The sequence below is a fragment of the Peromyscus leucopus genome, chromosome 15 (genome assembly GCF_004664715.2).
Source record: "Peromyscus leucopus breed LL Stock chromosome 15, UCI_PerLeu_2.1, whole genome shotgun sequence".
NCBI classification, from domain to species: Eukaryota; Metazoa; Chordata; class Mammalia; order Rodentia; family Cricetidae; genus Peromyscus; species Peromyscus leucopus.
Window position 1 is genome coordinate 6,846,077 of NC_051076.1, and position 15,197 is coordinate 6,861,273.

General features: G+C 43.8%; 1 protein-coding gene across 3 annotated transcripts in view; it reads left to right on the plus strand.

The window, feature by feature from the left end:
* The window catches only part of Dtl (denticleless E3 ubiquitin protein ligase homolog), a 41,960-nt gene extending 33,196 nt beyond the window's left edge, over window positions 1-8,764 (plus strand). For all 3 annotated transcript variants that reach the window (XM_037211127.1, XM_028882855.2, XM_037211126.1), the window contains exons 14-15: window positions 4,554-5,386; window positions 6,770-8,764. In XM_037211127.1, coding sequence (XP_037067022.1) covers window positions 4,554-5,386; window positions 6,770-6,868 — 932 coding nt within the window. In that variant the 3' untranslated portion in view covers window positions 6,869-8,764. The remainder of the gene's footprint in view (window positions 1-4,553; window positions 5,387-6,769) is intronic.
* Window positions 8,765-15,197: the final 6,433 nt, after the last annotated feature.

Sequence of the window (15,197 nt, forward strand, 5' to 3'; positions counted from 1 at the left end):
CTGAAGAAAAAAAGTAAACAGCTTTCTTAACCACTCAGCCATCTTCCAGTCCCTCCCCAGCTTTCCAGTATTAGGATTCTCCTAGCCTTAAGTAGACACTTGCAGCATGTGGCTTGCAAGTATCAGAAACTTAGATAACTATTCTTTACCTCTGTCTATCCTTTACCTCAAACCCTCACTGTGACTTGGTATGTTACTAGACATGCACTGTTTAAGGACGTCCTATGCAAATACACACGTGGCTGTTTAAATGGAGGAAGTGACGACCTGAACTGAGCAGTACAGCCAGTGACAGCTTCTTTCTTCCTGCCATGACTGTATTGAAGCTCTGGAGCAGATGTGTGATGCTATGACCAGAGTCCTTGTTTGTCAGAGCACATTATGACAGTGAAGTTTCCAGCTGTGGCTTTACCGGAAGGACAAACTCACTTTAGCAAAGTCTAAGCACTTGCTTAAGGGAAAAAGTTGAAGGAGGGGTATTTATACAGTTCCTCTCCTGACGGGGCTGGGGAGATGGCTCAGCGGTTAGGAGCACTGGCTGCTCTTCCAGATGGGCCCAGGTTCAATTCCCAGCACCCACATGGCAGTTCACAACTGTCTATAACTCCTGTTCCAGGGGATTCAACACTCTCACACAGGCATACATGCAGGGAAAACACCAATATACATAAAATACAAATAAATAAAATTTTTAAAAAATTTCTCTCTTGAGCTGTTGAGATGCCTTGGTGGGTAAAGATGCCTGCCATCAAGCCTGACAACCCGAGTTTGTGCACGTGGTAGGAGAGACCAGTTCCCACAAGGTGCCCTGTGACTTGTGTGCATGCGCTCTTGCATGCATGCATTAAACATTTAAAGTTATTTTTAGTTAAGAAAAACTGTTTCAAGGCAAGACTGCTAAAGTAGTGAAGAAGATAATAAACTAAGATTGCAAACTATTCTTGCTTAGAGAGAGATTGCATTTCCTTTTTTTATTTTTAAGATTTTTGTTTTAAATGAGTATTTTTGCCTGTATATATGTGTGCTACATTCATGCAGTGCCTGAAGAGGCCAGAAGGGGGGCGTTCTGGGAGTTCCAGGCAATTGTGAGATGCTGTGTGGAGGCTCAGAACTGAACCCAAGTCCTCTACAAAAGCAGCCAGTGCTCCAAACCCTGAGCCATCTTTCCAGCTTAGATGACATTTTTCTGTCAGTCCATTAAATTCACTTGTGTAGATGCAATTCAGTAATTAAGACTGTTTGACCCGCCAGGCTGTGGTGGCACAAACCTTTAATCCCAGCACTTGAGAGGCAGAGGCAGGCAGGCAGACCACTGTGAGTTTGAGGCCAGCCTGGTCTACAGAGTGAGTTCAAAGACAGACTCCAAAGCTGCACAGAGAAACCCTCTCTCCTCAGAAACAACAACAAAAAAGACTGACCCAGACTCTATCAGTGGTTCTTTCTTGTTATTTAGTTTGGAAAGCTCAAAAGATAAGTGAAAAAATAAATACAGTATTGGCTGTTAGAATTTGAGAGAGCAGAAGCATAAAATTTGTAAGAATTTTCAGGAAATACTTGGTGTGTGTGGAATGAGGACACAGAGGAGACATGTCCACAGGCTTGATTGGCTTCACACAGAGCAGGAGTTGGATTCTGAATGTTCTTTGACTTGTAGAAATTAGTGGCCATTCGTAAATTAAACTGGAAAGCCATTGAGGCCTGATAACCTCAATAGGATCACTTCTTGTAGGGATAAAATTTTTCACTTCACAGATACGAAAGGATGAGTTGGAGATGGTTATGCCCAAGTCACATACTGAGTGGTTGTGCCAAGTTTTAGGTCTGTGTGTTTCTGTTTGAGAACCCTGTGAGGGCTTCTTTACCTTCAGATTAGTCGGGAGTGTTTACAGGAAAGGCATTGTCCCTTAGGACTGAAATAGTTAGTGACCTGCATTCCTGTTGCAGTCACTGGGGCACACGTTAAATGTTACATTGCCTCTGCTCCTTAGTGTCCTGCCAGAAATGTCCATGGGGTCTGTTAATGTGCTGGTGATACAGTAAGAGGCGGCTTGTATTTCTTCCTTTTTCTTCTTTTTTCCTTTTGAGACAGGATCTCATGTTAATATGTTTAGAAGGTTAGAATTTTTTGTTGTTGTTTTGGGTGTTTTTGTTTTTGTTTTTGTTTGAGACAGAGTTTCTCTGTGTAGCCCTGGCTGTCCTGGAACACCCTCTGTAGACCAGGCTGGCCTCAAATTCACAAAGATCTGCCTGCCTCTCCAGAGTGCTGGGGATTAAAGGCAGGAGCCACCACCGCCCAGCTAGAAGATTAGAAAATTTTTAATGAGCCAAAAGCTGTTGATAAACATTTGTCGAAAGACCTTTCAAAAGATGTGTAGAAAAATATTAATTCCTGGGCTACCAAGTGAGTTCCAGGAAAGGTGCAAAGCTACACAGAGAAACCCTGTCTCAAAAAACCAAAAAAAAAAAAAAAAAAAAAAAAGAAAAATATTAATTCCACCAATAAACCGAAGGAGATATATTCAAACCACAATGTCAGTCACTTCCCTTCTTAGAATGATGAGTATCAAAATGGCATGGTGTTAGACACCTGTCATCCCAGAAGGCTGAGAAAGTCTCTAGTTTGAGGTCAGTCTGAAATTATTTCCACTGTTTTAGGAAAATGGTACAGCAGTTTTTCAGAAAATTAAAAATAGAACTCCCGTATGATCCAGCGATCCTGCTTTTGGGTGTATAACTAAAGGAGATGGTCAGTGTATGGACGAGGCATCTGCGCTTACAGTCATTGTGTAATGTCCAAGTACAGAATTGGCATAAGAGTAACCACTAATATGGAGAAACTTGTATATAGCAGTAGAATACTGCTTGGTGAGGAATTCTAGATTGGAGGGAGGGATCAGATTTTTTTGATTCAGGGTTTTACTGTGTAGCCTTGATGGTCTTTAACTCATGATCCTCCTGCCTCGGCCTACAAGTGCTGGGAGACCAGGTATATTCCATCATACTTGGACTCTTGAGCCTTTATTTTAAAAAAATAAGTTATGCCATTAGAGCCAAGCACAGCCAGGAGGTGGTGTCCCACACCTTTAATCCCAGCACTTGGGAGGCAGAGGCAGGTGGATCTCTGAGTTTGAGGCCAACCAGAGCTGATATACAGAGAAACCCTGTCTTGGAAAAAAAGAGAAATCAAGCACAAAAAGGAAGTATGCTGAATATTTCTTCTATGTCGAATCCAAAAACACTGAATTTAAAGAAACTGGAGTTAGGCAGAGGCAGGAGAATCAAGAGTTCAGAGCCATCCTGAGAGATGTGAGACCCTGTCTTTTTTTTTTTTTTTTTTCCCCTAATACTTCTGTCATAAAGATGTGAAGCTTGTGTTTGTTTTGTTTTTAAAATTTATGTTTTTCTATGTGTCTGCATGAGTATATGCCACATGTGTGTGATTGTGCAGGCCAGAAGAAGGTGTCAGATCCCTGGAATAGGAGTTACAGACTGTAGTAAGCTGCCAGGCATGGGTTCAACATGGATACTTGGAAACAGACTCGGGTCCTCTGCAAGAACAACAAATACTCCTAACCACTGAGCCGTTTGTCCAACTCAGAGAACCTAAAACAACAATAACAGGGCCGGAGAGATTGCCTAGTGGTTAAGAGCACTGGCTACTCGACCAGAGGACCTGGGTTTGAATTCCAGTACCCACATGGTAGCTAACAACCATCTATAACTTCAGTTCCAGCGGATCTGACACCCTTTTCTAGCCTCCACAGCTACCAAGCATGCTTGGGGTTCACAAACATACATGTAAGAAAAACACCCTTACACATCAATTTTAGAGAACTGAGTATGGTAGTGTGTACCTTTAATCCCGCCACTTGGGAGGCAGAGGCAAGTGGATATCTCAGTTTGAGGCCAGCCTGATCTACATGTAAGATACTATCTGAGGAAACAATGCACACAATAGGATGGTGATTGCCAGGGGCTTGTGAGAAGGGCTAGTCAGATGTTATTTGAAGAATGAAAAATTTTGTGTGTACACATACATGAGCATGAAAAAGGCTCTGGATAAACATACAGTATGGTCACCACAAATAGTATAGATTTTTAAATGCTCTTCATATTATGAGGTGATGGATTATGTCATAGATCTATCTAGTCATTCTATAGTGTATACATGTGCCAGAACATCACATTTATCCTTAAATTCATATAGTAAAAAGTACAGAAACACTATGTGCCTTCTGATCTCATTTTATATAGCAAGGTAGAGGTGTGCTATGTGTCACTTGCACACACAGAAGCTGTTTGAAGTGGTCTGCTGGTGCTTTAAAGGTTTTCTTTCCTAGGTTTGCAAGTATCTGTTTTACTTGGGTGTTTAGGGAGCAGGCAGTTAAAGAGGGGGTAGGAAAAATACTAGGAGGGTATGGTAGAAATGGAATGATTTTAGGTGCTTACTTACGGGCAAATAAACCCTTAGATGATGTTGGATATGATTTTCCTTGGGGAGCATTCAAGGACTTACATCATTTTCTGATTTTCATGTTCCTCTTCATTTTCAGTAATGATATCAAGTAGCCAGAGTACTCCTGCCAAAGCCCCCAGAGCCAAGAGCGGTCCGTCCATTTCCTCTCCGTTGTCAGCAGCTTGTACTCCAAACTGTGCTGGAGACCTCCCTCTTCCTTCAAATACCCCCACGTTCTTAGTCAAAACCACTCCTGCCAAAACCCGGTCTCCAGTCGGCAGAAGAGGCTCCATCTCATCTGTGTCCCCCAAGCCACTCTCATCTTTCAAAATGTCTCTTAGAAACTGGGTGACCCGAACACCTTCCTCATCACCACCCGTCACTCCACCTGCTTCTGAGACAAAGATCTCAACTCCAAGAAAAGCTCTCATTCCTGTGAGCCAGAAGTCATCACAAGCAGATGCTTGCTCTGAATCTAGAAATAGAGTGAAGAGGCGTCTAGACTCAAGCTGTCTGGAGAGTGTGAAACAAAAGTGTGTGAAGAGTTGCAACTGTGTCACTGAGCTTGACGGCCAAGTGGAGAGTCTTCATTTGGATCTGTGCTGCCTTTCCAACAACCAGGAAGCCCTTAGCAAGGACTCTGCAGGTCCTCCCAAATCAAGCCAGATTGAAGGTGCTGGTACAGGCATCTCAGAGCCTCCTTCTCCAGTCAGTCCTTATGCTTCAGAAGGCTGTGGAACACTGCCTCTTCCTTTGAGACCTTGTGGAGAAGGGTCTGAAATGGTGGGCAAAGAGAATAGCTCCCCAGAGAATAAGAACTGGTTGTTGGCCATGGCAGCCAAACGGAAGGCTGAGAATTCATCTCCACGAAGTCCATCATCCCAGACACCCAGTTCCAGGAGACAGAGTGGAAAGACGTCACCAGGACCGGTAAGCCTTCAGCGTGGGAGGATGTATGTCCTATTTGAAGGGGACCAAATGCAGTTCTCAAGTTTGTCTGGGACTCAGATTAAGTTTGTTAATTATTTGACAGCCCTGTTACTCCATTAAACCTTTCATCTGCTCATACTCCTCAGTCTTACTGCTTGATTCAGGAAAGTCTTCTCTCACCATCTAGGGTGTCAGTTCAAAAATATCTCTCCTGGGAGACAGTATGGCATCTTTTTTTTTTTTTTTTTTTTTTTAAGTTTGTTATTCTTGGGAAACTTGCCAATATCCATAAGTAGATTTTCAGCTTGTAATTGCATTTATGATCAAAATGAAACTTAGGTATTTTAAAGTAATTAAATTACAGATTCCTTGGTTTGTTTTTTATGGCTTTTTCCCAAGTTTGTGATTATCTTACATACATCATTATTCTGAATACTTGTGTTTGCTCTTTTAACCTAAATTCAGCAATTCAGTGTAATGTTACTTATCTTTTTAAGATTCACTTTTCATTGACTGACATGACATTTAAATGAGATGTTGTGGGAGAAATAAGTGAGCCTTGCAGAGTGTGTGACTTAGAGTGGTGGAGGTAACTGAGCATTGAGTGAACCATGGACACCAACAGAGGGGTAGAGTGCTGCTGTTATTCAGTGTGCAGTTATGGGGAGGGGCTTTCAGCTCCATTATGACTCAGAATAAATAAATAAAACTCACTCTGAATTGAGGAAGATGACAGGAACATAATCCATAATTAGGAGCAGAAGTTAGATATCCTTAGGCCAGTACTAGTGAGGTGAGTGCCCTGCTCCATTTAATGTCCTTAGCCCAGGCTATGCTTCTAGGAAAGGAATCGAGGAATATATAAAAGCTCCTTGCTATACAAGCTAAAACAACCGTTTTCTTCCCTGAAAAGTAGGAGAACTCTGCTCCTAGCCAAAACATTGTCATCAGTGTCCCTCTCCTCTGGTTCTTCCCCAACCCCCATGACCAGGGGTGAGGTGAGAAGCATTTTCACCAGTAACGTAAATCTCAAAGCTCTAAGAATGGTGTGTTAATCTTTTTTTTTTTTTTATTAAGTTTTGGGTTGTTTTGTTTGTTTTTATATTTTATTGACTTGCAGGTTCTCACTGTGTATTCCAGACTGGCTTTGAATCCTGCCTTAGTCTTCCAGGTGCTGAGATTATGGGAGTGTGCCACCATATACAACTAATGTTTCTTTATCAGAAAAGTGTTCCTTTATTGGAAAACAATGTAGAAGTGACAGCTGGTTTATCAGTTGAGGGGTCTGATTTGCTCAGGAGAATGGCAGCTATAACCTAGACACTTGCTGAGATAATTTACAACTTTAACTTGGGAAGTCTCTAACTCTCCATTTTCTTCTAGGTCACCATTACTCCCAGCTCCATGAGGAAGATCTGTACATACTTTCGTAGAAAGTCCCAAGATGACTTCTGTAGTCCTGAACACTCGACTGAATTATAGATTCTAATCTGAAAGTTCACTGAACTTGGGTCTACAAAGATGGGGGTGAAAAGTGACTTTATAATTCTGGTCTTTAAGAAAATGGTCATCTTTTCATTTTGGAAAATTTAGCAGACCTAGTCAGGTCACACTGTCTAGTGTAGACACAGCTTCCTGGGGTGAATGCTGTTTCCATTTCATGTGATGGTTTGTCATCTGTAGCCTTTTCTAGCAGTCTGTGGTAATGACATCCAGCTCATGGAGGCAGAAAGCAAGGCACGCCTCTTGTTATCCTGAAACTTCTGTATGGTGGAGTGTGTCCAGGACAGGGCCCGTCTGTGAAGGCAAGTCTGAAGACATCCTCTAAAGAAGATGACTTAAGCGAGCATGGTCTTATGTGAAATATATCATCTGTTCACTATACTTCTGTGTGTGTATTTTTCAAACTGTAAAATGTGATATTCACATAAGTGCTTTCTTATTGTTTCCATGTTAAAATACAGCATCTTGAGCTGAGGTCATGCCTATTTTAAATGCAGTGATTAATGTCAACTAAGGGAGGAAACAACAGAAAGCTGTGGAGGTCCCATGGATTTTGTTTGTTTTGTTTACCAGACTTCTATCACAAACCAGCATCGCTCTTAGGGTGCGGTAGGGGGCTGTTGAGCACTTTGTTGAGAGAGATGCCTTATAAAGTCAGTAATTATACACTGAAACTAGGGCTTACATTTAGGTGTAGTTCTCAGTTCTCTGGGGTTTGTGACTTCTTTTAATGTCATCAGATTTTTGAGATAAAGTAATTTCTTACTGGTATTTTTATAAAAGATGTTAGCTGTGAACTGAAAATCCAGAACCTGGAAAAACACCGCTTAGTTTATTTGTACAAAAGGCTCTAGCTCTCTAGTATATTGGTAAGCAAAACCCAGCACTTGACCTGAATGGCTAGTGCAGAGGGTGTGTCAGCTGACTCTAAATAGTATGTGAAGTGCTTTAGCCCTTCTCTCCCTTCAATGCTACCTGTCGGTCCTCATGAAATGAGCATCGTTATAGCCTCCTTTGGAGGCTCTCAGAAAGAAACTTTTTGGTCAGGGTAGGTGCCCCCTTACAGTTAGGAAAAGGTTTTTTCAAATCCCTGGGGGCTGGTTAAACTTTATTTCTATTGTGATTGCCGGGTGGTGGTGTCGCACACCTTTAATCCCAGCACTAGAGGCAGTCAGGTGGATGGATCTCTGAGTTCAAGGGCAACCAGGGCTATTACACAGAAACCCTGTTGGGGGATGGAGAGGACGAAACTTTAATTGCTTTGAGGTCATAAGTTAAGCAGGACTGAATAAGCATTGATTTTTCTCTGATTTTATTCAAGAAAAAAATTAAAGGAAGTCAGATTAGTCAAAAACCACACACATCGCAGCTTTAGCTGAGTGTTGAGGAATCTGCAGTGATGTTTGCTTGGTGAGTCTTAGGCAGTAGGGGGTATTTTTAATGATGCATGCCTGCCAATAATGTTGATATCTCTTGCTTTGAAAGCCAGTGGTGGTATTCAGTGAAGCACGCGATTCATGTCCACATCTGGCAGCACTGTGAGGGAAGCTGGGGGAAGTGCTGTCAGAAACTGCGGGCTCTGTCTGCTTGGGAGTCTAGTACCACAGATGAGTATCAAAGGTGCTGTGTAACAAGGCAGGAGTTATCCCTGCCTGTTTTAGTATCAGACTTGGAGTCACTAAATAATAAGCCTTTTTATCTTGTCTGATGTTCTTTCCCAAGCTTTTTACACTGACCTAGACGCAATCCACACAAAAAGGAGTAATAATCTGGAGTCCTTTTTGCTTGCTTGTGGAGTAAAATGTGTTTGTTTACAAAGTATAATCTAATTCAAACTGAAAGAGGTTCTAATAAACGGTTTCCTCAGACCTTGGATATTTAGATGACTTCGGTTACTTAGTGTGCTGTTTTGAATTAAGAACGGCCCCCATAGTCTGATGTTTGAATGCTTGCTCACCAGGGAGTGGCACTGTTCGAAAGGATTAGGGGGTGTGGCCTTTCTGGAGGAAGTGTGTTACTAGGGGTGGGCTTTGAGGTTTCAAGAGCCTGTGCCAGGCCCAGTCTCCCTCTCCCCTCCTCCATTCGCCCTACCCGGGCCTGTGGATCAGTAGCTCTCTGCTCTCAGCTACTGCTCCAGCTCCATGCTCTTGTGCGCCCTGCCATGATGATAAAGGACCAAGCCTCTGAAACTGTAAACAAGCCCCCAGTTAAGAGCTTTCTTTTACAAGAGTTGCCTTGGCCAAAGTGTCTCTTCACAGCAGTAGAACAGTGTCTGCAGCGCTTGGTAAAGGAGCACGGGTAAAGTAGTTCTTTGTCAAAATAAGTACTTTGATCCCAAACTTTTCCATTTGGATATATTCCAAGCAGTGTGGCTATGTTGATACTAGTTCCTTTGGCTTTTTGTTTTGTTTTTCAAGGCAGGATTTCTCTGTGTAGCCCTGGCTGTCTGGCCTGGATCTCACCCTTTAGACCAGACTGGCCTGGAACTCAGAGCCGCTTGCATCTGCCTCCCAGTTGTGTGGGAGGTGCACGCCACCACCTCCCTGTTTCTTTTGGCTATTTCAAGGTTTTTGTGGTGTTTAATAATTAGTCTCTTGAAATGTCTCTTATTGTGGGCTACACATATTATTGATGACAAACTGTAGCTGCCTTTGTGTTGAAAAAGAGGTCAGCCCACAACCTGTACCCTATCCCTTATCAGAACTGTGCTTAGACTTTTGAATACATTGTGGATAGTAGGCATATTTACTCTGGGGTGTGTGTGTCTGTCTGTCTTTAATCTTTAATACTCCTCATACGTACGCTCAAAATTGGTCTATGGGGTCAGTGAGATGGCTCACTGAGCCTGATGACCTGAATCCCTATCTGTTAGCATTCAGATCTACTCCTTGGGGACTAGGCCAATAAGCAGACATAAAGTCTCCTTTAAGAGAAAACCCCTCCCCCATCTCTCTCTTCCCCTCTCCCTTCTTTCCTCTCTTCCCACGAGGTCTTTCTGCACATCCTCTCTTCTTTTTCCCCTTCTCTCTCTTCTCTCCTCAGCCCCTGCCCACTTTCTTCCTTTCCCTTCCTAATAAATCTTTCCATGTGAGTGCTGCCTGCATGGCCTGCCTTTCCCTGCAGCTCCCACCCGCCATGACCACCTCCCACCGTGTCTGCATGGCATGTCTCTTTCTCACCCACCATGGGGTCCCTCACCTCCAACCCACCTGGTGAAAAGAGAACCACTTCCCACAAACTGTCCTCCAGCCATCATATGTTCCTTGGTGTGCATATTTCCTACACACACACACACACTCATTTTTTTCTTAAGAAAAAAAATAAGCTTATGACCATATTCTTAAAGAGATCACATGTCTGGTCAACGTGTTTGTTGAGAGCCTATCTTAATACACTGATGCTCTTGGGGCTGTTTTTGTGCTTTTCCTGATCCCAAGAGAGTCAGACTTCCTTTCATACTGTTCACAAAGCACAGGCCAAGTCTCACAGAATCAGCCACAACTAGGCAGTGGAAATTACTTCTCACAGCATTGATGGGAAGGGAGTCACTGGTGATGCACTAGGAAGCCAAAGTCGTGGCAGTTCTCAAGGACTCAGTGCAGGCCCTGCCGATGCTTGTTCAGTCACCTCATTGCTGCTCACAGGATTTTTGAGAGGACCTGTGCCACATACTAACCATTAAATCTTGAAATACTAGAAAACTAGCTGGCCCTTTAGATATTGGTTAAAAGTTAAAGGCAGGCTGAACACATTCTGTTGAACTTGGAGTGAACTGAATGCTTTACTAGTGCTGATGCCAAGACTAGGGTAGCCATTCTGTTGTCTAAAATATAGAAGATCCTTTTTTTAGCCGGGCGGTGGTGGCTCATGCCTTTAGTCCCAGCACTCAGGAGGCAGATCCAGGTAGATCTCTGTGAGTTCGAGGACAGCCTGGTCTACAGAGCGAGATCCAGGACAGGCACCAAAACTACATGGAGAAACCCTGTCTCGGGGGGAAGAGGGAGGACAAACAAGCAAAAAAAAAAAAAAAAAAAAACCAACAAAAAACTTTCTTTTATGTGGAGCAATATTTGAATGCATACTAGTATAGGGGTTACTAAAGAATGCTGGGGGATAGACTCAACTTTTAAAAACTGGCTGGAACGAGGACGCAGTAGGTTAAATGAATTAGGTGCTTCAAGCATCAGGAACAGAGTTCAGATCCCTAAAACCCACACAATTGCTGGGTTGTTGGCAAATGCCAGCTGGGTGTGGCAGCCTGCTAGTAATCGAGCTCTAGGAAGGCAGAGATAGGATTCCCAGAGCAACCTGGCTACTTAGACTAGTCTAATGAGAGAGTTCTGGGTTCAATGGAAGAGACCCTGCCTCAAAGATTAAGTTAGATAATGACTGAGGAAGACTCCTGATGTCAGCCTTGTGCTTCTGTACACACATGCATACATACATGAGGAAACGTATACATGTGTGCCCGAGTGTACGTACGGCAAGCATCTACACAACCAAGGGCACTATTAGTAAAGAGGCTTGCTTGATTGCATAGCTCACTGCCTTCTCTGCTAAGCCAGGAAAGCATTTCAAGGATATAGAAATGTTCCATTTATACCCATTTCTCTGATTTCTCTAACTTTTGCTTCCTTGAGGTTGCCATCTATAAAGGTGTGGGTACAAGGCAGAATCAGCTGGGAAGCTTTTCTTGGGCTCAGGCCTTCCACAATCCCGACTAGTACATATCAAAGACATGTGCTCCCATCCACCAGGTGCTTGAGGTCTTGGCTTTGTCCCCCCATGTTCACATAAAGATTCCAGAGATGATTTCATATGCTGCCCACAGCCACAGTTGAAAGAGATTGTAAATCACAGATCTGTATGGGAACAGCTGCAAAGCTACAGGCTGCTCACACAGCTCACTGTCTCTTTCCTGACTTGGCCTTCAGCTCTGCGCCCTATTGCAGATATACCCACTTTTGTGAGGAAGCAGCAGAGTGGCCCTGCAGAGCTGGTTCCCACTAGTTCTCTTGTGAGCTTGGCAATGAGCAGAGTAAAGGAAGGGAAATGCAAAGCGCACCCCTTGCTGTGTGAGCACCTACTTCACTCCACACAGAAAATTGACATGCTGCCTGCAAAACAGAATGCTTTGCTCCCACAATGACATCCTTCTCCAGGCTGCTTCTGGTGCCAGTCAATTTATTACCATTGTCACATGGGTGCCAAAAAATTATCCATGACAAATGTAACGCCATGGTTCCACCTAGCTTCTGCATATCAAACCCATGCCACCAATGTGCACAAGGTGCGGATTTCCAATTTACAGGCACATACAGAATGTGGCATCCTCTTGTCTTCCAGCAGTCTTGCCATCTGAACCCCTTCCAGGATTTGTGCCAAAAACATGGATTCAAATTAAAATGTTATGGGCCGAGTTTTTTCCCCTCCTGTCAACAGTGTTGCTTGCTTTTATAGCCTAAAGGTAATTCTACAGAGCAGCCTTTCCTCTAGCAGCGCATACCAGGTAATGCTTGTTGATGAACTAGACTCTCAAGCCTTGTCGTTGACTTGGAGTTAGCAAATGTACTGTGTCAACTGATGGTCATTCAGCACTATGCTTAATTTTACTTCTCCCCACCTCCTCCTTGTGTGACGCAGCAACACAATTTTCCAGGGATTATTTGAAGTTCTCATTCTTCCTTGTTCTCTGTATTGCTTGGGATTGAAGGATTCAGGGCCTTACACATGCCACTGAGCTACACCTCCAGCACTTCCAAGAATTACTGGACAGCAGCATAATAGGATTTATAATAGCTTACCAGCAGTTGGGGTACTGAAAACCCTTGCGGCCTTGGTGTACCTGTTATGTGTCCAGTGGGAACAGTGCTTCCCAGAAAGCCTTGGCTTCACAGACTCCATCCCTACTCCCTGAGTCAGCGGGAGCCCAGCTGCAGGCTCTGCTTCCCTCCTTCCCTTTCCTGCACCAACATGGGACCAGCAGCCAATTTAGGAATGACACTCATGCATGACTGCAATTTTGTTGCCCTGTTGTCTTTGGATAAAAGGCTAGGCGCTTGCCAGATGATGGTGGCACACAACTTTAATCCCAGCACTGAGAGGCAGAGGCAGGCGGATCTCTGTGAGTTCTAGGCCAGCCTAGTCTACAAAGTGAGTTCCAGGACAGCTAGGGCTACACAGAGAAACCCTATCTTGGGGGGGGAAAAAAAACCAAGGTGGGGGAGCTGGAGAGATGGTTCAGTGGTTAGGAGCACTGGCTACTCTTCCAGAGGACTTGGGTTCAATTCCCAGCACCCACAAGGCAGTTCACAACTCTTAACTCGTGTTCCTGGGGATCTGACACATCACAGAAGCATACTTGCAGGCAGGACTCCAATACACATAAAAAATATTTCAAACAAACAAAAAAGCTGGGAGCTGGGCTGGAGAGATGGCTCAGTGGTTAAGAGCACTGGCTGCTCTTCCAGAGTACCTGGGTTCAGTTTCCAGTATCCACATGGTAGTGCACACCTGTCTGTAATTCCAGTTCCAGGGGACCCGACACCCTCACAGACAGACATGCTACAATGAATATAAAATACAAATAAAAAAGTTATATTTAAAAAAAAAAAAGCTGGGAGCTGAGGGAAATGGATGTCTATTATCATTCTTGAGTTTCACAGAAGCCAAGGGCCAAAACCAAGAACAACTTGCTTCAAGACAGTGTTGGCCCTGGAGTATCGAATGAGATGAAGTCATCCAAGGAGACTTTGTCCTCTCTTGACCTTGACAATGACCTTGCTCCTGGTTAAATGTTCAGTCCCTGTCCCTCCTAGATACTCCTAAGCAGTAGGCATGCCCACCTGGACATTCAGCAGGCCTCTCAAATTTAACATGCTTGAAACTAAACCCTTAAAAAGCTGATCTTGCTCTTTGGCAGCAGTTAACTGCAGCACACACACAATTGAGCCTGTATAATAATGAGTATTCAAAGACGGGTAATGCCTGGGGGCACTCACCAACCTAAGACAGAGTACCTGTGTGGCCTGGGCAGGCGTCTCCATGACGACGGTAAGGTGACCTGCCTATGTCCCACGAAACCTAAGTCAGAAGCTCATTTATTAGTAAAAGGGGGACCTGTAGGGCCCTGGCCCCCATTTTGGGTAACTGTTGCCTTGCTTGCTGACCTTGACCTTGATATCCTCCCTATGCTAATTCTCTGCCGGGTTCCACCCTCCTGAATGCTTAAGGGAAGTTCCTTGTCTGTGTATCCTGCATAATGGGCATTAACAGCTTAGATGCAAGATTGTAAAACATCGGGGTTCTCCCATTGTGCTGTAAGCCTGTATTTAAGACCTCTTTCCTCCTTCAATAAACGGCATTCGGCATTAAAAAAAAAAAAAAAAAAAAAAAAAAAGCTGATCTTGGCTTGGTTACAGCAATGCCACCCTCCAAATTTCAGGCCAAACACTTGGTCATTGTATGTCTCTACAGCCCATAAACGATTCATAATCAAATTCTTCTGGTCTCCCTTCAGAATTCCAGCTCTGCTTCTATGGACAAAGGAATAATGGATACAGGGCTTGCTCTCAAACAGCTGGGAAAGTGAATCAAGGAAACAGATCCTTGATCTCCAAATACTGGACAAGAGGCGACACAGATCTGTGCTCCAAGGGAAGGGAGCCAGATGAAGTGGGCACACAGCTGTGGAGGAAATGGTCATATAACAGCACCAGAATGGAGGACCCAAACAGATCAAAGGTTTTGCTGAGCTTGCGAAACAAGGGACTGAAGTTCAGAGAAATCAGGTCATCTGGAATTTACTAGATCAAATGCCAAAGAGGAGTTAATGACCTGGAGAAGGAGCTCCATGTAAAACATTGTATATGGCTGAGTGCCAATCTGTGTGTACACAGGGTGAAACTCCACACAGCCAAAAAGCAACCTCTAAAGAAACAGAGTGCTGAGGAGCAACCTGAAGAGTTCTGAGAACTCAGCTCTGGCTGGAAGCATTGATGTTCTGGCTAACCAGAGTAGAGAGACCTTGTGACAGACGGTGTTTTCCAAAGATGGCTCAGCACCTCCAATTACAGGTATTCTTCCACATTCTGCTAGCACTCCCACATTGAAGACAAAGTTGAATTCCATTCTCTCCTTTCACCATGGTTTATCATGGCTTTCACCCATTGAGTGCACAGTGATGCTTTGAGGTTAGAGTGGAAAAGGTTGTGAAACTTCCAGACACCCACAGCTACACTGCCTCTCCCTCAGCTGACACCTGTGGCAACATAGATGATCTCTGAGGATCTTAAAAGTGCTCCTTGGG